The sequence below is a fragment of the Dipodomys merriami genome, unplaced genomic scaffold, assembly GCF_024711535.1.
Source record: "Dipodomys merriami isolate MVZ:Mamm:240054 unplaced genomic scaffold, mDipMer1.0.p SCAF_28, whole genome shotgun sequence".
In the NCBI taxonomy this organism is placed as follows: domain Eukaryota; kingdom Metazoa; phylum Chordata; class Mammalia; order Rodentia; family Heteromyidae; genus Dipodomys; species Dipodomys merriami.
In genome coordinates, this window is record NW_027204270.1 from 11,958,335 (window position 1) to 11,981,500 (window position 23,166).

At 42.8% G+C, this 23,166-nt stretch overlaps 1 protein-coding gene across 2 annotated transcripts in view; it reads right to left on the bottom strand.

The window, feature by feature from the left end:
- The window catches only part of Arid1a (AT-rich interaction domain 1A), a 108,399-nt gene that overhangs the window by 51,114 nt on the left and 34,119 nt on the right, over nt 1-23,166 (bottom strand). For both annotated transcript variants that reach the window (XM_070037552.1, XM_070037551.1), the window contains exons 2-4: nt 13,685-13,897; nt 9,602-10,054; nt 6,707-6,823 (exon numbers count right to left, since the gene is read on the bottom strand). In XM_070037552.1, coding sequence (XP_069893653.1) covers nt 6,707-6,823; nt 9,602-10,054; nt 13,685-13,897 — 783 coding nt within the window. The remainder of the gene's footprint in view (nt 1-6,706; nt 6,824-9,601; nt 10,055-13,684; nt 13,898-23,166) is intronic.

Here is a 23,166-nt window from a genome sequence, read left to right on the forward strand (position 1 = left end):
CCCCCCCAAAAAAAAATTTAAAAAAAAAAACAGACAAAAAAAGCAAAGCAGGGGCTGGCAAGGTAGCTCAGTGGTAGAGTGCTTGCCTTGCATGCCTGAGGCCCTGGGTTCGATTCCTCAGCACCACATAAAGAAAAAAGCCGGAAGTGGTGCTGTGGCTCAAGTGGTAGAGCGTTAGCCTTAAGCTGAAGAGCTGAGGGACAGCGCCCAGGCCCAGAGTTCAAGGCCCCATGACCGGACCCAAAAAAAAAAAAAAAAAAAGCAAACCTTTTTCTTTTAAGATAGGGTCTTGCTTTGTTCCCTAGTCTAGCCTAAAACCCAATATCTTCCTATCTAAACCTCTCCAGTACTGGGATCTGCACAGATCTGTACCACCACACCACAGCTAAGTAGGTACAACTCCAAGTTAGTCTCAAAAATGACTATCATCATAAGAAAGAGATCAATATTCAGATCAGTCCCTAAATGAAGAAAAGTAAAGACCTTAGAGAAACCCAGAGAACTGCTTGTTTGCCTTTTACAGGGAATTATTTTCTGCCAAGGTCCAATTAGATATTTAAGACTTCACTTATGGGCCATACAAAATTATGGATACAGGCAGACAAGTTGCAGGAAACCAACAAGAAGCATATAAGAAACATACATGTGCCGGTGACTCATACCTGTAGTCCTAGCTACTCAGGAGGCTGAGATCTAAGGATCATGGTTTAAAGCCAGCCCAGGCAGGAAAGTCTGTGAGACTTTTTTTTTTTTTTTTGGGGGGGGGGAGGGGGTCTGGTCCTGGGGCCTGAACTCTGGGCCTGGGCTCTGTCCCTCAGCTCTTCAGCTCAAGGCTAGCGCTCTACCACTTGAGCCACAGCGCCACTTCCAGTTTTTTTTTTTCTTTTTGCTTATGTGGTGCTGAGGAATTGAACCCAGGGCCTCAGGCATGCAAGGCAAGCACTCTACCACTGAGCCACCTTCCCAGCCCAGTGTGAGACTCTTATCGCTAATAAACCACCAGTAAACCAGAAGTGGCACTGTAGCTCAAGTGGTAGAGCACTAGCCTTGAGTTGAAGAGCTGAAGGACAGAGTTAAAGCCCCACAACTGACATAAAAGAAAAAGAAGAGGAAGAGGAGGTGGAGGAAGAGGAGGAGGAGGAGGAGGAAGAGAAGGAAGGAAGGAAGGAAGGAAGGAAGGAAGGAAGGAAGGAAGGAAGGAAGGAAAGAGAGAGAGAGAAAGAAAGGAAGGAAGAAAGAAAGAAAGGAAGAAAGAAAGAAAGAAAGAAAGGAAGAAAGAAAGAAAGGAAGAAAGAAAGGAAGAAAGGAAGAAAGAAAGAAAGAAAGAAAGAAAGAAAGAAAGAAAGAAAGAAAGAAAGAAAGAAAGAAAGAAAGAAAGAAAGAAAGAAAAAAGAAGCCGGGCGCTGGTGGCTCACGCCTGTAATCCTAGCTACTCAGGAGATCTAAGGATCGCGGTTCAAAGCCAGCCCGGGCAGGAAAGTCTGTGAGACTTCTATCTCCAATAAACCACCAGAAAACCGGAAGTGGCGCTGTAGCTCAAGTGGTAGAGTGCTAGCCTTGAGCTGAAGAGCTGAGGGACAGCGCCCAGGCCCAGAGTTCAAGCCCCAGGACCGACCAAAAAAAAAAAAAAAAAAAAGAAGCATATAGACTAGACAATTATCATTCCTGCCCTCCAGGAACTCCAGCACTGAACTCGTGTGTGTGTGTGTGTGTGTGTGTGTGTGTGTGTGCGCGCGCGCGCGTATGTGTGTGCGTGTGTGTTCCAGCACTGAACTCGTGTGTGTGTGTGTGTGTGTGTACGTACATGCGCAAGTGCACTCGAGGTGTCCTAAGGCTACAACTCTGCCTTGGCACTATCCCAAAGCATTTTTGCTCAAGGCTATAACTTTACCACTAAGCCACAGTTCCAGTTCCAATTTTATGGTGGTTAACTGGAGATAAGGGTCTCATGGACTTTTCTGCTCAGGTTGACTTTAAACTAGATCCTCCGATCTCAGCCTCCTGAGTAACTAACTAGGATTACAGACACAAGTCATCAGGATCTGGCATGCACGTTTTTAAATGATAAAATAAAAATTGCCTTTACTAAACAAAATCATGATAGAATTTGAGTCCTGAAGTTTGATTAGGAGTTTTTTGAGGAAATTATCTTTACTATACAGATGGACATAAAAGGGATTCATATGAGGAATAATGTGATTCAAAGAGAAGAATAGCCAGGCACTAGTGGCTCATGCCTGTAATCCTAGCTACTCAGGAGGCTGAGACCTGAGGATCATGATTCCAAGCCAGCTTGGGCAGAAAAGTCCAGGCGACTCTTATCGCCAATTAACCATTAAAAAAAAAAAAAAAAAAAAAGCAGCAAGTGGAGTGTGGCTCAAAGTGGTACATTGTGGGCCTTGAGCACAAAAGCTGAGATAGGACCCAGGCCATGAGTTTAAGCCCCAGGACTAGAACCAAAAATAAAACAAAAACAGAAAAACTGAAACTAAAGGGACTGCTGTCTAGTGAGGCTAGAATCTGCTCTCGTACCAAACTCAAACAGTGACCCACAAATCCTTGCCACTCAGTGAAGGAATGTACTGGCAAGCCTAGTGATTCTTTTTTATTTTTATTTATTTTTTTGGTAGGTTGTGGGCTTGAACTCAGAGCCCAGGTGCTGTACCTGAGCTCTTTTGCTCAAAGCTAGCACTCTACTACTTGAGCCACAGTGTCACTTCTGGCTTTTTCTGTGTATGTGGTACTGAGGAATCCAACCCAGAGGTTCATGCATGCTAGGCAAGCACTCTACCACTGAGCCACATTCCCAACCCCCTTCCAGTTTTTGAGTGGAAGATGAGTCTCATGGGTTCTTTTCTACCTGGGGCTGGCTTTGAACTGTGATCCTTAGATCTCAGCCCCCTGAGTACCTAGGATTATAAGAGTGTGGCACTGGCACCCAGCCCTAGTGATTCTTTTACACAACTGGTTAATAAAGGAAAAGGCTCTTGTAGGTAATCTAAAATTTATAAAAACAACTTTGGTTCCTTGGTTCAAGAGAAAGCAGTTCAGAAAACAAGATGTTACTGACTTGGTTAGCTCATCTTCTACACAAGCTTCTATCACAGTGAAAATGATACAGCTGGATGAATCCATAACAGAAACCTAAGACTGAGATTAGTTTTTGTTTTGGGATTCCCAGGAACAACATTCTCTAGGCTTACAAGGCTACAGAAGGTCAAACCAAGAGCTCTTGGATTCCAAGTCCCTGGAAAAAACATGGTTTGTCTGTTTATGACCATCCTTAAAACTGAAAATTATTAAATACATGTTTATCAAAAAAGATCACCAGGGGCTGGGAAGGTTGCTCAGTGGTAAGAATGTTTGCCTTGCATGCATAAGGCCCTGGGTTCGAATCCTCAGCACCACATAAGCAGAAAAAGCCGGAAGTGGCACTGTGTCTCAAGTGGTAGAAGGCTAACCTTGAGCTGAAGAGCTCAGGGATGGCGCCCAGACCCAGAGTTCAGGCCCCACGACCAACAAAAAAAAAAAAGATCACCAGGGCTGCATAGGTGGCTCAGTGGTAGAGTACTTGCCTTGCATGCATGAGGCCCTGGGTTTGATTCCTTAGCACCACATAACCAGAAAAGGCTGGAAGTGGCACTGTGGCTCAAATGGTAGAACACTAGCCTTAGAGAAGAGCTGAGGGACAGCAGCACGCAGGCCTAGAGTTCAAGCCCCATGACCACACGCACACACAAAAAAAGTCACTAGCTGGGTACTGGTGGCTCACACCCGTAATCCTACTTACTCAGGAGGTTGAGATCTGAGAATCATAGTTGAAAGCCAGTCCGGACAAGAAAGTCTGTTAGACTCTTATCTCCAATTAACCACCAGAAAACTGAAAGTAGAGCTGTGGCTCAAAGTGGTAGGGTCCCAGTCTTGAGCAAAAAGAATTCAGGGACAGCACTCAGGCCCCACGTGAGGGGGACGGGTGATGACCAGGTTGAGGCCAGACTGGGTTACATGTTGAGATACTGTTGCGAGTGTGGGCATGGGGGAATCACCAGAAGCAAGAAGTAACTTTTTGAAGGAAAATGAACTACAACACTGATACAAATCCACTGATTGGGATTATTGTCACAATAGCATACCACTCAGATTTTGGCACCGACTACAGATGCTCAGGGAGTGGTTACACACTGCTGACAAAACCAGGTTAAAAAGCATATTCAAGTGAAGCTGAAGATGCAGAAAAGGACTGCAATACACTAATGAGAAGAGAATAAGGAATGATTGCTTTATTTTATGACATTTTCTCCTAATTCATCTCTCAAAGTCCCAACCTGATAGGGACTCTCCATCCTGGCCTCAGAAACCTACAATCCTAGCTACTTAGGAGGCTGATACTTGAGGATTATACTTCAAAGCCAGCCTGAACGGAAAAATCCTTGGGACTCTATTTCCATTAAACCAGCAAAAGGCCAAAGGGAGACAGAGGCCAACCATTCAAGCCCCAGTACTGGCACAAAACAAAACAAAACAAAACAAAACAAAACAAAACAACAGAAAAAGGGAAGTTCAGTCAGGTGTACCTCAAGAGGCAGAGCACCAACCAGCCTTAAGCATAGTCGCCAGTATATTAAATTTTTAAAAATTATTGAACTTTCATTTTATAACTGAAGCAGGATTTATAATAGAAGGTTTACTATTTAGCAACTCAGCATATTTATCTATTTTTGTCATCATTGGGCTTGAACTCAGGACCTGGGAACTGTCCCTGAGCCTTTTCAGTCAAGGCTAGTGCTTTACCACGATGAGCCACAGCATCACTTCCAATTTTTCTGGTGGTTAATTGGAGATTCCTGACCAGGTAGGCTGGCTTCAAATCTTGATCCTCAGATCTTAGCCTCCTGAGTAGCTAGGATTACAGGTATGGAATCACCAGAACACGGCCACCGAATTTTACTTTAACTACCTTTCAGCTATCAAGCAGTTGCTGTGTCCTATGAGATGATGATTGTAATGGCAGACATTTATGAAGGGTCTACCATCATCAAGCTTTCTTCTATTAACCTACTTAATGTTTATCACAAATGAAGTAAAGTACATTTTATAGATATACAAACTAAGCTACAAAGAAATTGATTTGTCCAAGCTACAAAGCTAGTGGCAAAAACAAGAAGCAGACTCAAGACCTAACCTTTTTTTTCCTTTCCTTTTTTTCCTTTTATGCTGATACTAGAGCTTGAACTCTCAGCTTTTTAGCTCATGACTGGTATTCCACCACTTGAATCATGCCTTTGACTTTTTGCTAAAAAGGAGGAGATAAGAGTCTCTTAGATTTCTCTGACTGGGCTGGCTTTGAGCCAAAATTCTCAGATCTCTGCTTCCAGGTGCCATTGGCACCTGGATTGAGCCCAGACTTTTTTTTTTGGGGGGGGGGGGAGCCCAAGACCAGAAATTAAATTACCTTAAACTCAAGCTCAAGCTCGCATCCTACCAACGGGGCCATACCTCCAACATCTTAAGCCCAAACTTAATTACCAGATTGTACTGCTTTTTTCAGAATATAGTCAATTCATTCCGAACACCTGATTCCATAATCAAATACTCCGGCACTAAGCACTGTAGTGGACAAAAGAACCTATTCATATGAAAGCACCACTAGAAAAACTGCTTTTACTCCATCCTGCACTAACTTGTTAATATCCAAGGATTCTACCTCTAAACCCTTAAACCAAAACAAGTATAAATCAGACCTTTAAAAGATAAAGACAATGCTTCACAGTAATGTTAAAGGAAGAAACCAAACCAAAACTGAAAAACAACAACCAAACAAAATGGAGGCAATACTTCTGACATCTCCATCTTTGTGTGAATCTATGCCTAAAAAGCCCAAGATCTAAAAAGCATGTCATCATATTTATTGCAGAAAAATAACATACAAACATATTTATAAAACAATCACAAAAATATGAATGCATTTAGATACTGAATCTATTTGCATTTTACCAGTGGTCATCAATAAATAATTTTTTTTGTATTTTAAGTTCCCCCATTCCTCGGCAAAGGGAATTTAATTTGACTATGATTTTGTAAGCCAGTTTGTTCCCAGCATTTTTTATTAATTTATTTGTTTATTTAGTAGGTCATGGGGCTTGAACTCTGGGCCTGGGCGCTGTCTCTCAGCTCTTTAGCTCAGGCTAGCACTCTACCCCTTGAGTCACAGTGCCACTTCTGGTTTTCTGGTGGTTTATTGGAGACAAGTCTCACAGACTTTCCTGCCTGGGCTGGCTTTGAACAGTGACCCTCAGATCTCAGCCTCCTGAGTAGCTAGGATTACAGGTGTGAGCCACCAACACCTGGCTGCAATGTTATTTTAAAAGTATTCTACAATCCCTCCACTATTGTTACCATGTTAAAATGGAGAAAGCCTGCAATGATGCTTTTCCTTTCAGTGCAAAGCCCAAGAATTTAAGAGAAAAACAAACAAACCTAAAAACAAAACTCTACACAGGTCCAAACCTACTCCTTAGGGGTTAGAAAGAATAGACATTCTTCAAGGTAAGTCTAGGAATTATATTTAGGATTTGAATATGAATTCAAGGAATAGCTTATTCATCCGAAAAATAAAGGACACAAGAAAAAAGCCTGGAAAATGTTTGTTTTGTTTTCGTTCTGACCAACCAACTTTTAGAGGTGGCAAAAATAAAAAAATACTCACAGGCAAGCTGGAGGGTCTTGACTGAAGGCTCAGGTTCATATCTTCTTGTCCTCCTTTACTAGAGGTCATTGAGGGGGCTGAGGATGCCTGAGACCCAAATGAATCTTGAGAAAGCTCCTAAAAAAAAATAAAAGCTATGAATGCCAGGACTCTCCCACTTCAGAACTCTGATAAAGGGGAACTGGAAGTGAGAAAAGTCCAAATAATGGTTCTTACTCTTAAGAATGTCAACAACAGGCTAGCCAGGTAGTCAGGGCTGGTGATACAACGCTGTAGTCCTTAAACAAAAAGCTAAGGGATAGCACCAAGGCCCTGATTTCAAGCCTCAGTACCCATGCACACATATACGCACACACACATACAAATCAACAGTGAACCAAGTATGGTGGAGCACACCTATAATTGTGGTATTCAGGAAGCTAGGGAAAGAGGATAATGAGTTCAAGCCCAGTTTAGACTCCATAGCAAGATCCTTTCTCAACCAAAATTAAAAAAGCACATGGAATTGTTGCCCATTCATTGATACTGAACAGCGAGCCATTTTTTGGGGTTAAATGTTAAACTCTAACCGCAAGTTATAATTGTCAAGGAATGAGACCAATTTTTAGAACAACATGACACAGTCTGCTTACTTCAAGGATACCACCTTGAAATGAGTGAGTGATTTACACAATGATGCTACCAATGAACTTGTCATTACTCAGTCATTTCTCCTCATATGGCTCAGTTGAGTGCTAGTGGTTCACACCTACAATATTAACCACTTAAAAGTTGAAATATGGAGGATTACAAATTTAAAAGTTTATGAGATGTCATCTCCCAAATAGCCAGTAGCAGACAAGGCTGGAGGCCTAGACTAAGTGGTATAGCACCAATCTAGCAACTGCTGAGTCCCTGAATTTAAATCACAGTGCTGTCAAGAGGAAAAAAGAAAACAAGTAAACAAAAAGCCCAAATTGGGCTGGGAAGGTGGCTCAGTGGTAGAGCGTTTGCCTTGCATGCTTGAAGCCCTGGGTTCGATTCCTCAGCACCACATAAACAAAAAGAAAAAAGCCAGAAGTGGCGCTGTGGCTCACGTGGTAGAGCGCTAGCCTTGAGCTGAAGAGCTGAGGGACAGTGCCCAGACCCAGAGTTCAGGCCCCATGACCAGACCCAAAAAACAAAAACAAATACAAAAACAAAAACAAAATAAATAAATAAAAAGCCCAAATTACTATTTTTAGACTCCATTATCTACATCTTGCTCACTAAGTATATAGCACCAAGTAAATTTTTGCTTCTTCCTAAAATCAAATTCAGCAGCCAGGCACTAGTGGCTCATGCCTGTAATCCTAGCTACTCAGAAGGCTAAGATTTGAGGCTCAGGTTTGAAGCTAATCCATTAGACTCTTATCTCCAATTAACCATCAAAAACTCTGGGGGTAAAGCTGTGGCTCAAGTGGTACAGCACCAGCCTAGAGTAAGCCAAGAGAAGTATAAGGCCCTTAATTCAAGCCCCAGTATCAGCACAAAAATAAACAAAAAAATTATGTATTTACTGTACCAGTACTGGGGGGCTTGAACTAGGGGCCTGGGCAATGTCCCTTTGTCAGGCTTCAAACTTATCTTTCAAAAAGTAAGATGATGCCAGGTGATAATAGCTCACACTTGTAATCCTACCTATTCAGGAGGCTATGATCTGAGGATTGTGGTTCAAAGCCAGGCAGGAAACTCCACCAGACTCTTATCTCCAATAAACTACTCAGCAAAAGCAGGAAACCGTGCTGTGGCTCAAATGGTAGAGCACTAGGCCTTAAGCAAAAAGAAGCTTAAGGACAGTACCCAGGTCCTGAGTCCCAGGCCCGCCCCCCCCGCAAAAAAAAAAGATGTTGCTGGGCATCAGTGGCTCACACCTACAACTAAGGATCGTGGTTCAAAGCTAGCCAGAACAGTAAAGTCTACGAGACTCTTACCTCCAATTAATGACCAAAAAAGATGGAAGTAGAGCTGTGGCCCAAGTAATAGAGCACTAGCTTTGAGCAAAAGAGGCTCAGGGACAGGTTCGAAGTTCAAGCCCTGGGACTGGCACACATATACACACTTACATAAAAAGATTTGCCACCTATGACAATATTCTAAAGAATGTGTATCAGCTCTAGTTATAATTTCAAATGAAAGGATCTAGAATATTTTAACTATCAATGGAACAGAATAGCAGCTGGAATGAAGCACATACACTACATTCTACCAAAGTGACTAGCTGAGAAAAGACTAACATCATTTGGGTGTGCTGGAGTACTGATATTTGCTTTAAAAAATACATACATACATACATATATATATATATATATATGTATATATGTGTGCATGTACACACACACACACATATATATATATATATATTACACCTTTAATTTGTTCATGTAATTAATTCTCCATTGTCTTATTTCTTTATCAGTAAGAAGGGCTATAGGTCTTTATGTAGTTAAAGTTCAGTTTTGGTTTTTTTTTCTGGTCAGTCACAGGGCTTGAACTCAGGGCCTGGGCACTGTCCCTAAGCTTTTTCACTGAAGGTTAGTGCTCTACCACTTGGAGCCACAGCACCAGTTCTGGTTTTCTGGTGGTTAACTGGAGGCAAGAGTCTCATGGACTTTCCTAACTAGGCTGGCTCTGAACTGAAAATGCTCAGATCTCAACCACCTGGGTAGCTAGGATTACAGGAATTAGCCAATGGCGTGCAGCTAAGGTTTTTCCTTTGTTAGTTCAAATCAATCCAGTTAGCACGATTACCCAGAGTTTAACTGATTTTTAAGTGCACCCTGGAGAATTAATTTGTATGGCAAAATTCTGGCAACACAAACTTCCTTGCTGTCTATGGTTATACACAGGTCAGAGAAGGAGGCAGGGGGATCTTACCTGTGGTGGAGGGAAGCGCTGTTGGGAATAGGCAGTTTGCTGGGACTGCTGAGACTGAGGCTGAGGATATGCAGCCTGCTGGGAGAGCGTCGAGGATGCTGGCTGCTGAGGTTGCTGCTGCTGGTAGGGAGACTGTGCCTGTGGCTGTGAGTAAGGGGGCTGGCTCTGGGGATGCTGCTGCGTTGTGGACTGCTGAGAAGGGTATGGAGTTGGGGATTGCTGATGTGAAGGCTGGGATGGCTGTTGGGAATATGGAGGTTGAGAAGACTGAAGCTGTGGTGGTTGAGACTGTGGCTGCTGCTGATATGAAGATTGGGCATGAGGGGTCTGGGATGGTGGTTGCTGGGAGTAAGGTGGCTGCTGCTGCTGGGGGTGGGGACTTTGCTGGTTGTAATATGGAGTCTGGCCCTGCTGACCATACCCGCTTGGGCCTTGTTGTCCATAAGGAGGAATCTGTGGAAAAGGAAAAAATTCTTTAGAACTGTCTCTCCTATCAGAAACTGTGCCTCCAGGATTTGTATAGAAAGCAGGCAATCATGCACATTGACAATTGTGAATTTTAACTTTTAATTTTCTGTTGTTAAAAGTTTCTGAACAGGGCTGAGAAGTAGCTCAGTGGTAGAGTGCTTGCCTTGCATGTATGAGGCCCTGGGTCCGATTCCTCAGCACTACATAAGCAGAAAAAAAAAAAGAATCAGAAGTGGTGCTGTGGCTCAAATGGTAGGGTACTAGCCTTGACCTGAAGAGCTGAGGGACAGTGTCCAGGCCCAGAATTCAGGCCCCACAACCAAAAAAAAAAAAAAAAGTTTCTGCAACACAAATCAATTTAATTTGAGGTTGGTATTCTGATGACTGGAGATGGTAGCATGGTTTTTAAGATGTTGATTTGTTTCATTTTTTAAAATTCTTTATTCTTTTATCATTCCATCCTATCTTAAGATTTTCTAGGAGTTTCAAAGGAAATAAATGATTCATAAGGAAAAAATTAAAAGGAGAGAAAAGCAAGCAAGCAGGCAAGCCAGTCCTCATAGTAAGAAGGTCCAGAATTCTTATACAAACTGTCTAAACTCCGCCAGAAAGAATGGACAAAATTGGTAACTAGTTAGTAGACTACAGTCATTCATTGAAAATGTATGCATTTTTTTTTTTGGGGGGGGGTTAGTCATGGGGCTTGAACTCTGGGCCTGGGCGCCGTCCCTCAGCTCTTCAGCTCAAGGCTGAAGCCACAGCGCCATTTCCAGTTTTCTGGTGGTTAATTGGAGTTAAGAGTCTCATGGACATTCCTGCCCAGGCTGGCTTTGGACAGCGATCCTCAGATCTCAGCCTCCTAAGTATCAAGGATTACAGGCATGAGCCACAGGCGTCCAGCTAAAATGTATCCTACTTAATATTTGAGCAATTGACAGAAGTTCAAAAATACCATTTTTGCCAATGAGCTTATTCTTTTTTTAATCATGGCTAATTTTTTTTAAGGGTTAAGACTTTGTATTCAAACCAAAATGGGGGGCCGGGAAGGTGGTTCAGTGGTAGAGCACTTGCCTTGCATACATGAGGCCCTGGGTTCGATTCCTCAGCACCACATAAGCAAAAAGAAAAAATCCGGAAGTGGTACTGTGGCTCAAGTGGTAGAGTGCTAGCCTTGAGCTGAAGAGCTGAGGGTCAGCGCCAAGGCCCAGAGTTTAAGCCCCACAACCGGACCCCCCCCCCAAAAAAAAAAAAAAAAAAAAAAAAGAATCAAACCAAAATGGGTCAATACCAGCCTGGCTTAACTAATAACTAATCCAGATAATGTATAAAACACTAAGTTACTTTGATTTCTTCTTTTACTGAGTCTTCATTTAAAAATATTTAAGGGGGGGCTGGGAAGGTGGCTCAGTGGTAGAGTGCTTGCCTTGCATGCATGAGGCCCTGGGTTCGATTCCCCAACACCACATAAGCAAAAAGAAAAAAGCCGGAAGTGGCGCTGTGGCTCAAGTGGTAGAGGGCTAGCCTTGAGCTGAAGAGCTAAGGGACAGTGCCCAGGCCCAGAGTTCAGGACCACGACTGGACCCCCCCCCAAAAAAAACACAAAAACAAACAAACAAACAATTATTTAAGGGGGCTGGGAAGGTGGCTCAGTGGTAGAGTGCTTGCCTTGCATGCCTGCAGCCCTGGGTTAGATTCCTCAGCACCACATAAGCAAAAAGAAAAAAAAGGCTGGAAGTGGCGCTGTGGCTCAAGTGGTAGAGCGCTAGCCTTGAGCTGAAGAGCTGAGGGACAGCGCCCAGGCCCAGAGTTTGGGCCCCACGACCGGAACCAAAAAAATAAAAAATAAAAATATTTAAGGGCAGCTAGAGGCTGGTGGCTCATGTCTGTAATCCTAGCTACTAAGGAGGCTGAGACCTGAGGATCACAGGAATGGGCAGGAATGTCCCTGAGACTCTTATCTCCAATAAACCACCAGAAAACCGGAAGTGACACTGTGGCTCAAGTGGTAGAACAATTGCCTTGAGCTGAAGAGTGAAGGAACAGCGCCAGCGCCCAGGCCCAGAGTTCAAGCCCCACGATTGACATAATAATAATAATAATAATAATAATAATAATAATAATAATAATAATAATAATAATAATAATAATAATAATAAAGAATAATAATTTAAGGGCTTGTTGGCTTACTTATACTGTCTATACACTATACTATCTCAAGCAATGAGGATTTATCTGGTAAGTAGTACCCCTTTGGGCTCCCCTATATAAAGTTCTACCCCCATCTCTTCCTAACTTTCTCCTTGAAGAAGGGAGTTAAAAGAAGAAAAGAGAAAGGGAGAATGGATAAATAGAAGAAAGGAGGTGAAAAAAAATCCACCAGATATCATTCTCTATATTTTGGGGCATCTTTGCTTTAAAGTCTTAAAGATATTTTTTTAATGCCCTCACCATTTTCAATTAACATAAAAATGACAGTTGAAAGACAGTGGTGCTAGTTGGAAATGGGTATGGCTAAAATGGCAGAGTTCTAGTCCTGTGTAAAAAAAGCCAGGCACTAGTGTCTCACACATAATCCTAGTTACTCAGGAGGCTGAAAGCCAGCCTAGGGCAGGAAAGTGAGACTTTATTTCCACTAAACTACCAAAAAAAGCCAGAAGTGGAGCTGTGGCTCAAGTGGTAGAGCACTAACCTTGAACAAAAGAAGCTCAGAGACAAAATAAGTTCAAACCCAGGACTGGAGCGCACGCACATGCACGCGCGCGCGCGCGCGCGCACACACACACACGTGTGCACACACACACACACACACACACACTCAGGAAAGAACACAACATCCTGAGTTCAAGGCCCAATACTGACAGGCGTACATATATACACATAACACATTTAAATCAGTATGGTTATGCATGCCTATAATCCTAGCACTTGGGAAGTTGAGGAAGGAGGACTAAAGAATTTGAGACTACTCAACTTTTGGGAGGGAGGGAGAGAGGGAGGGAGGGAGGGAGGGAGGGAGGGAGGGAGGGAGGGAGGGAGGGAGGGAGGGAGGGAGGGAGGGAGGGGGAGGTAATAGGGCAGACTGCCAAACAGAGATGAGAAGATACCTGAACATTTATAAAACATTAGCATTTTTATTGTTGAATATTGCACTTTCTGTTCTAAGTCCCTCTTAAACAGTTTTTGACCCTGACAGTATATGTTGAAGGGCCTAAAAAACACAAAGGACCTCTTCCATCCCCAAGGCAGATGGTATGGTTTTCACTGTAGCAGCAGTGATAGGTGCTCAGCCAGTGCCCTATTTGTCTCACTTCCTTCAGAGATCACCTCTTAGGTGGGTACTGGCAAGCAGCCAGGTCAAAAGATAGGCTAGGGTACATAGCTCAGTAGTAAATTGGATTCAATCCCAAGGGTAAGTAGCACAAAGACACATACAAGACATACAGAACACATATGGGATGGTGCTCATAATCTTGGCCAGTACTACATTCTAACTAGCTGAACCACCTAGCATGTGCTCCTATCAATTTGTTTGGAAGATAAGGAAACATTCTGATTCTATACCTGAGACCAGACCCTGGATACCAACAAGGGTCAGAGTAATCAGTAACCATCTACCTGCTGTGCATAAGAGAGGCCTCCCATGGCACTCTGCGTCCGACCTTGCATGGTCATTGGGTACCGCTGTGGTGTTTGGGACCCATATGGCTGCCCTGGGTACCCATGTCCTTGCTGTGGTCCTGACAGAGGTCCCTGTTGTTGTGAGTATGGGTTAGTCCCGCCATATGGCTGAGGTCTCATCTTGCCCATCTGATCCATTGGACTGGATGGCTACAAAATAAAGAGCATTTCATTAACCTCAAGCTTTGATGGCCTCTGGCCAACGTGAACATACAACCCAAGCACATATCTTTTGAAGTCTCTATGCAACATAGGAAACAGTTACTATGAAAAAGCAACAGACCCAATAACCCTTAAGTAAATTATTTAACTCTTCTAAGGATTTTGATTTTGTCATATATAAAAGGAAAATACCATCTGAAAGATCTTGTAAAAGCTAAAAGTTACTTTGTAAGTATGGTACTATTAAAGATTCAAGGGAAAAGTCAGGAGTAGAGCAATTAGTATATGCACTCTTTAGTACAGAACAGAACAAAGGCCTTTCACTTGGAGAGGACAGTGCTGGTATGCATTAAAAATAACCTTGTTAGCCATGCGCTAGTGGCTCATGCCTATAATCCTAGCTACTCAGGAGGCTGAGATATGAGGATCAAGGTTCAAAGCCAGCCGGGCAGAAAAGTCCATGAAACTCTTATCTCCAATAAACCACTCAGAAAACAGGAAGTGGCACTGTGGCTCAAGTGATAAAATGCTCACCTTGAGCTGAAGAGCTGAGGACAGCACCCAGGCCCAGAGTTCAAGCCCCACAACCAACAAAAACTAAATAACCTTGTTCAACAACATTAAACTGATGCTTCAATACTATGATTGAGAGTAGGACATATAAGCATCCAGGTGTTTCTATTCTTCTATTAGTGGACACTTTTCCTTTGCACATTTGTAGCCTGTTTGCACTATGGCACAAAATGTTATTAAATTTATGCTTTCTTCAAGAACAACATGGCCAAGTAATAGTGAATGAAAGAAAAGTAAATTAATTTAGATTTTTGTAAAGCTCAAGTGAAAAGGTGGTTTCTTTTGGTATTTAAGAATCTGAGCTGGATTGGGGGGGGGGGAGAGGCTGGGAAGGGAGGTGAAGGGTAAACAAAGGAGGAGGCTACAATGCTTGGTAAGAAATGTATGCATTATCTTGCCCATGTAATTGTAACCCCTCTGTACAAATAAAATAAAATTAAAAAAAAAACCAAGATCTATTTCTAACATATTTGTAAAAAAAAAAAAAAAAAAAAAAGAAAACAAGCTAGGTATGGTGATACATACCTATAATTCTAGATTTGAAGGAGACATTGATAGAAAGATGGCTGTAAATAATGCTGCAATAAACATAGTTGTGCTGGTAACTTAAAAAAAAAAAAGAATCTGAGCTGGGCACAGTGGCTCATGCCTATAATCCTAATTACTCAGGAGGCTGAGATCTGTGCATCATGGTTCAAAGCCAGCCTGAGCAAAAAGTCCCCATGAGACTCTTACCTCCTATTAACCACTCAAAAATCAGAAGTGCTGTGGCTCTAAGTGGTAGAATACTAGCCTTGAGCACAAAGAGGTTCAAGGACAGAGCCCAGGCCCTTACCTTAGTTCAAGCCCCACAACTGACCAAAAAAAGTTGGGCGACGGTGGCTCACACCTGTAATCCTAGCTACTCACAAGGCTGAGATCTGAGGATTGCGGTTCAAAGCCAGCCCGGGCAGGAGAGACCGTGAGACTCCTATCTCCAATAAACCACCAGAAAACCGGAAGTGGCACTGTAACTCAAGTGGTAGAGCACTCGCCTTGAGCTGAAGAGCTGAGGGACAGCGCCCAGGCCCAGAGTTCAAGCCCCACGGCCGACAAAAAAAAAAAAAAAAAAATTCCTCAGCACCACATAAGCAAAAAGAAAAAAGCCAGAAGTGTCGCAGTGGCTCAAGTGGTAGAGGGCTAGCCTTGAGCTGAAGAGCTGAGGGACAGTGCCCAGGCCCAGAGTTCAGGCCCCACGACCAGACCAAAAAAAAAAAAAAAAGAACAGAACTTGCCGGGCACCGATGACTCATGCCTGTAATCCTAGCTACTCAGGAGGCTGAGATCTGAGGATCATGGTGCAAAGCCAGCCCAGCCCAGGCAGGAAAGTCTGTGAGACTCTTATCTCCAATAAACCACTAGAAAACCAGAAGTGGCGCTGTGGCTCAGGCAGTAGAGTGTTCACCATGAGCTGAAGAGTGTAGGGACAGCACCCAAGCCCTGAGTTCAAGCCCCACAATCGACCCCCCCCCAAAAAAAGATAGAACTTTTGTTTCTTTAAAGAGTAAGTTACAGGAGAGCAATCAAGAAGAGGATTAGTCTGATGAAATATAGAATATACACAGGTCTGAAATGTCGAAACTCCTTGGTGCAGTAAATACATTTTTTTAAAAATGAATGACAGGAAAGCAAAAGAGGCTCTCCTGGGAAGAGAAACTGTAGGAAGGTTAAAGAAGAGGGTAAATGAAGATGAGTACATTCAAAGCAGTTTGTTGCATATATGTAAATATAGAACAAGGAAATCTTTCAAAATTATTTTAGGGAGACAAGGGATAAAGGACAGTGATAGCAATGAAGTTGGTCAGGATATATTGTATACATGTGTGAAATGTTACAATGACACACTCCTTCTAGAAACTAATGTTGAAAAGCTAGCACCAACACTAAACTCAAAAGTTCCAATTATGGGTACTTATCTACAACTATGACTTCCAGCCTTTTTTCTTTCAAACTGTAAATGTGGTGACAGCACTGGGGCTTGAACTCAGTGCCTGAGTACTGTCCCTGAGCTGTCTTGCTCAAGACTGGTGCTCTATCACTTGAGTCACACCCCCACTTCTGGTTTTCTACTGGTTAATTGGAGATAGAAGTCTCTTATACTTCTAGACCAGCTTTGCACTGTGACCCTCACATCTCAGCCTCCTGAGTAACTAGGAATATAGGTATGAGCCACCTACAGCTGGCATATCTGTCTTAAAGCTGGGCACCAGTGGCTCATGCCTAGCTACTCAGGAGGCTGAGATCTGAGGATCATGGTTCAAAGCCAGCCCAGGCAGCAGGAAAGTGTGTGAGACTCATATCACCACTAAACTAACAAAAAGGATAGAACAGGAAATGAAAGGGGAAAGGAGGGGAAAGGAGGGGAAAGGAGAGGAAAGGAGAGGAAAGGAGAGGAAAGGAGCAAGCTGTGGCTCAAGTGGTAGAGCACTAGGCTTGAGCAGCACACAAGCCGAGGTCAAGCCCTAGGATCAGCACACAAGCACACAAAAGAACACTGTTTGATAATAGAGGAAATGAAGTAGAGCGTTTACAAAGGGAAAATGAACAAGATGATCATTTATAAAGGCTGTTCTAAATATCAAGAACAAAAAGGTAGAAGCAGAGTTCTCTCACGCTAATTTGAAATTTGAAATTTCAGCTAAAAAGTGTTGATGGGAGTACTACCCTCCCAGACCGTAGAAAATCTCAATAAAGCTATGTCCCAAATCACTACTAAATGTTAAGTGTTATTAAAGGGCTGTTCTCAACAATCCTAACAATATCTATCCAAGTCCTGCATCTATGTTAGGCGATCCAATAACATTCCCAATCATAATTTGAGCTTACTTGGATTCTTTTGGGACTATTTAGGAACTTCAAATTTAACAACAACAGACTAGTGAGTAATAAATATCATGTGCTCTTCTCCAATACAGCTGGCAATGGAACTAAAATACCCCCATTCTCTCCTGTAAAGAGCCATACCATGCCACATATCACACTGAGGACCTCATCTCAGCCCAGATTGCAGCTGTCATCGCTGCTGTCCCCAAGTGAAGGGACAACATTTGCTGGACAGATATCAACCTGCTTTGGGTATTTGTCAATCTAGGTCTCTCCACAACATGAATGACAGTCATTACCATAGTTACCTTTGAGCTTCTAGAGAAGTAGCTATGTAACCAATGAAACAGACTGGAATTTTTTGTGAAGCTTAACAAATGCCTAAGTTTCTCAATACAGATTCCAAGTTAATGTGTCTGGAAAAATTCGGACTTCTCCCTGGATCATCTTTTAAGGTCATTGATACAGCAACTTTATTGAGGCAAATTCAATAAAATTTTCTGCAGTGTGTGATTATTAAGTATTTACAATACGAAGTATAACTAAGGAACTGAATTGTTTTTTCAATTTACTCTGTGTGTGCACACACACATGCTGGTCCTGAGGCCTGAACTCCAGGTTTGGGCACTATCTCTGAGCTTTATCACTCATAGTTGGTGCTACAGCCCCACTTCCAGCTTTTTGCTAGTTAAGTGGAGATAAGAATCTCATATAGACTTTCCTGCCCAGGCTGGCTTTGAACCTTAACCCTCAGATCTCAGCCTCCCAAGTAGCTAGGATTACAGGTGTCAGCCACCGGTGATAGGCTGTCTGTTTTTTTTTAAAGCACGGTTTTACTAAGTAGCCCAAGCTGCTTATCCTTTAACTCCCAACCCTCTGGCTTTAGCCTCCCTAGTACTGACCTTATGGGTATGTATCTCACCTGCTATTTTACATACACAGATAGATTAGATAGATAGATAGATAGATAGATTGATAGATGATAGATAGATGGATGGATGGATAGATAGATAGATAGATAGATAGATAGATAGATAGATAGATAGATAGATAGATAGACAGATAGACAGATAGATAGACAGACAGTCTGTACTGGGACTTAAGCTCAGAACCTTATGCTCTTGCTAGGTTTTTTCATTCAAAGCTGGTGCTCTACCACTTGAAACAACCCTAAATCTGCCATTCTACTGGTTATTTGGAGAAAATAGGTGTGACCCACCTGCCAAGTTTGCTTTTGTAATTTAAATTTACAAAATAAACTAAGGCTCTTTAACTTGTAGCTAGTCATTATCATACTGAGAGTACAGTGCTAGAGCAATATACAAATGTTTTCTCTCACTCTCAGCTCAATAACAGTTCCAAACTTTCTATCTATTAAATCTTGAAGCCAAGTGCTAGTGGTTCACGCCTGTAATCCTAGCTACTCAGGAGGCTGAGAGCTGAGGACTGCAGTTCAAACACACACACACACACACACACACACACACACACACACACACACACACACACACACACACACACACACACAAAACAACAACAATAGTGCTTCTATATTAGCTCAATGGTATGGTACAGTTCTACACATTTTTCATTCTCATCCCATAGTTGCCCAATATTGTATGTTCCCAGCTATATGTAATTAATGGCATATTCCTCTGCCCTCCTGTCCACAAGGCTTGCTCAAGTAGCTTGCCTACCTCCAACCCTCATGCTGGTGATCAAACCCAGGGGTTTTGCACACACAACAGGCAAGTATATCTATCAAATAGGCAAGTATGTACCAGAAAGTTATAGCCCTATTCGGGGGGGGGGGGGGGGGGAGTAACAACGACCAAAACCCTCAATCTTTCTGCATGAAGCTACTTCCCACACTTTATGCATACCTTGATTTCACACATTTCCAATGTCCCTCTTATAGTGAGTACGTCATAAGGTCTGATATTTACTTATACCTAAGTATTCCAATTGATCACATTTTTTTTTATTTTGCTGGTATGAGTTTGAAATCAGTCCTCAAATTTGTTCAGCTTGCTTGCTCAACTGGTATCCATTTGAGTCATGCCTCCAACCCAGCTTTCTGAGGGCAATTTTTTGTTTGGGGGGGGGATTGGTCATGGGGCTTGAACTCAGAGTCTGGACGCCATTCCTGAGTTCTTCAGCTCAAGGCAAGTGCTCTACCACTTGCACCACAGCACTACTTCCGGATTTCTGGAAAGTCTCACAGACTTTCCTGCCAGGGCTGGCTTTGAACTGTGATCCTCAGATCTCAGCCTCCTAAGTAGCTAGGATTACAGGCATGAGCCACTGGCATCCAGCCTTTCTGAGGGCAATTTTTGGAGATGGACATTCACAAACTTTTCTGCTTGGGCTGGCTTCAAAACACAATCCTCCAGATCTCTGCCTTGCTACAACTAATTACATTTCTCAAGACGAAGTTCTTTTTCTTTGTCTGTCTATCTTTCTTTTCTTTTCTTTTTATTGAGGGCAGGCAGAGGTCTACTATGTCACCCAGGTTACCGATAAACTTATAAGTTCAAGACTAAGTTCTAAGAAGCCAGAGTTCAGGTAGTTTATCTTGAGAGGTTCCTCAAATACCCATATGCAGAGCTAGGACTCAATAAAGTTGTAATGCTGCCTGCTGCAAGAAATGGATAAAGAATACTGTTGGGAGAAAGCCCAAATCAAACTAGCCATAAGCCCAAGAGACACACCCTAAACTCAACCCTAAGATAGGTTATGACTTTGAGGGGGAAAAAAAAAAGAAGAAGAAGAATTGCAGGGCTGGGAAGATGGCTCAGTGGTAGAGTGCTTGCCTTGCATGCATGAGGCCCTGGGATTGATTCCTTAGCACAACACATAAGCAGAAAAACCTAGACATGGCACTGTGGCTCAAGTGGTAGAGCGCTAGCCTTGAGCTGAAGAGCTGAGGGACGGTGCCAGACCCAGAGTTCAGGCCCCATGACTGACCAAAAAAAAAAAAAAAAAAATTGTGCTAATATATTAAAAAGACTAGAACAATAAAGGAAGAACACATATTTTGAGAATAACTATACTATACCAGACAGGACTTCAAAACTGCAGACATCCCCCAAAACACACTGTTTAAAAACAAAGGTCAAGGGGCTGGGAAGTTGGCTCAGTGGTAGAGCGCTTGCCTTGCATGCCTGAGGCCCTGGGATCGATTCCTCAGCACCACATAAGCAAAAAGAAAAAAGCCGGAAGTGGCGCTGTGGCTCAAGTGGTAGAGCACTAGCCTTGAGCTGAAGAGCTGAGGGACAGTGCTCAGGCCCAGAGTTCAGGCCCCACAACCGGACCAAAAAAAAATGAAAAAACAAACAAACAAACAAACAAACAAACAAAAAAAAACCAAAGGTCAAGGAAGTGGCGCTGTAGCTCAAGTGGTAGAGCGCTCGCCTTGAGCTGAAGAGCTGAGGGACAGCGCCCAGGCCCAGAGTTCAAGCCCCACGACCGACAAAAAAAAACAAAGGTCAGCAAGTTGGCAGGTGCCCTCTCAATACCTAGGTAGCAAAGGCAGGAGGATGGCAACAGCCTGGACTACAGAGTGAAAAGGTTTTTTTTTTGGGGGGTCCGGTCATGGGGCCTGAACTCTGTCCCTCAGCTCTTCAGCTCAAGGCTAGCACTCTACCACTTGAGCCACAGCACCACTTTCGACTTTTTTTTTCTGCTTATGTGGTGCTGAGGAATTGAACCCAAGGCCTCAGGCATGCAAGGCAAGCGCTCTACCACTGAGCCACCTTCCCAGCCCCAGTGAAAAGATTTTTTAAAGAAAGGACTAAAGAAAAATCACCTTCTTTCACATCAAGGAGCCAGAATATAGCTATCTATATGCATCTATAAAATGGCTAAGGGAATCTGCCATCTCAACTTTAGGACATCTTTGCAACTCTTATTTTGGGACAGCCAAATTCTTTTTCTAAAAATGAAATTAAGACATTTCCTTTGTCTGGTCATCAGAATTTTTACTCTTCTCACCAAAGGCTTATAATCAACAGACCAAGCAGCTTATTTGGTAAACAAAGATTCCTCTGGTTTCATGTCAGTTAATTATCTGCTCATATCAGACGAGGAGGTAGGTAGAAACCTAACTCATAGTTCTGACATTTAAAACCATTGTGAAGCCAGGCATGGTGGTGTGTGTATGCCACCCCCCCCAGGCCTATCATCTCAGGATGTTGAGATCTGAGAATAGCAGTTCAAAGCCAGTCCAGGCAGGAAAGCTTTTGAGATCTTTATCTCTGATAACTACCAAAAAAGCCAGAAGTGTAGAGCACTAGCCTTGAACAAAAATGTCCAGGGACAGTGGCCAGGGCCTGAGTTCAAGCCCCAGGACCAGTATAAAAAAGGCAAAAAACAAACAAATGAAAAAAAAAATACCACTGTGAAGGATTTGTGATTTGCAGTTATAAGATGGCATGCCCCCATTCAATCCCTTGTAATAAAGAACCTTAAATTTTTATTAATCAGTTTTATTGTAAAGTTGCAATTTAAGAACAGAAAAACCCCTACTACTTGCAAAATAGAAAAGTCAGTATCAGCAGACTGTAAAAGCACAAGGAAGAGGGTAGGAAACAGGTAGGAAGAGCCAGAGATTCTACTCTGGGAAAGATACAGAGGAAATCCTTTCAATGGAAAACCACAGGAGTAGATTACTGTGATTACACTTCAAAAGCAAAGGGTCTGCGAAAGAGACACATAATTGAGAGAAAATGCTGCCCCTTGATCAGGGAAGTCAGGGGCCCCCCTGCTATATACTCTATTGCATTCATAAAAAATAAAAAAAAAAAGTAGAGCCAGAAAAACTCTTCATCTCAATCTACCACTTATCTCCTTCCAGATCACTGACCGTGTTATAAACTGCCTGCCAAATGAAATGCATCAAAGATGCAGTTTAGGGCCATCAAAGGCAAGGATGCTAGTACACTTGTCTTCTGAATATATTCAGGAACAGCTTGCAGACTAATCATTTGCACAGTTTTCTTGCTCTAAGCAAATAGAACTATAAGTCCCTCCAGACCATTCTGGTTACTAGAATCCCTAACAACTTCTTACTGTACCAATGAAGCCACAATGGCTCTCCAAGGTTGCTGAATATAACAGATTGAACTTTAGGTGCCTCTGGGCTAAGTATCAGATAACCAAAAGTAACAATTCACAGATTAAACATAGTGACAAATTCTCAATTTAAACATCAATTATTTACAAAGAAGATGGGTCTAAGTACTCTAAGGTCTAAGAACTTAGAAACTATTCACCAAAATGCATCACATTATTTGATAATAGGCAGAGGGAAAGACCATAATTCTGAAATGGAAGTGCAACAAGAAAACTCTAGGCCCCATTCAAAGATATATAAAGGAAGTGACCAGAAAACAACCCCAAAGAACAGATTTAGCCAGGTGCTACTGGCTCACACCTGAGGATCACCTTTCCAAGCTAGTCAAGGCAGAAAAGTCCATGAGTCTTATCTCCAATTAACTACCCAAACACTAGAAGTGGGGCTGTAGTTCAAAGTGGTAAAGTACTAGCCTTGAGCAAAAAGAAGCTCCACAACAGAAGTGTAGAAGGGGGGTGGGAGGAGAAGGAAAGGAAGGAGAAAGGAAAGGAAGGAAGAAGGAAGGAAGGAAGGCAGGGAGGAGAGGGGGAGAGAGGGAGAGAGGGAGAGGGGGAGAGGGAGGGAGAGGGAGAGAGGGAAGGAGGGAGGGAAGGAGGGTAGGAGGGAGGGAGGGAGGGTAGGAGGGAGGAAGGGAGGTGGAGAGGAGGAAGGGATTTAACACCCAACAATGCTAAGGATAAAAGTAAAA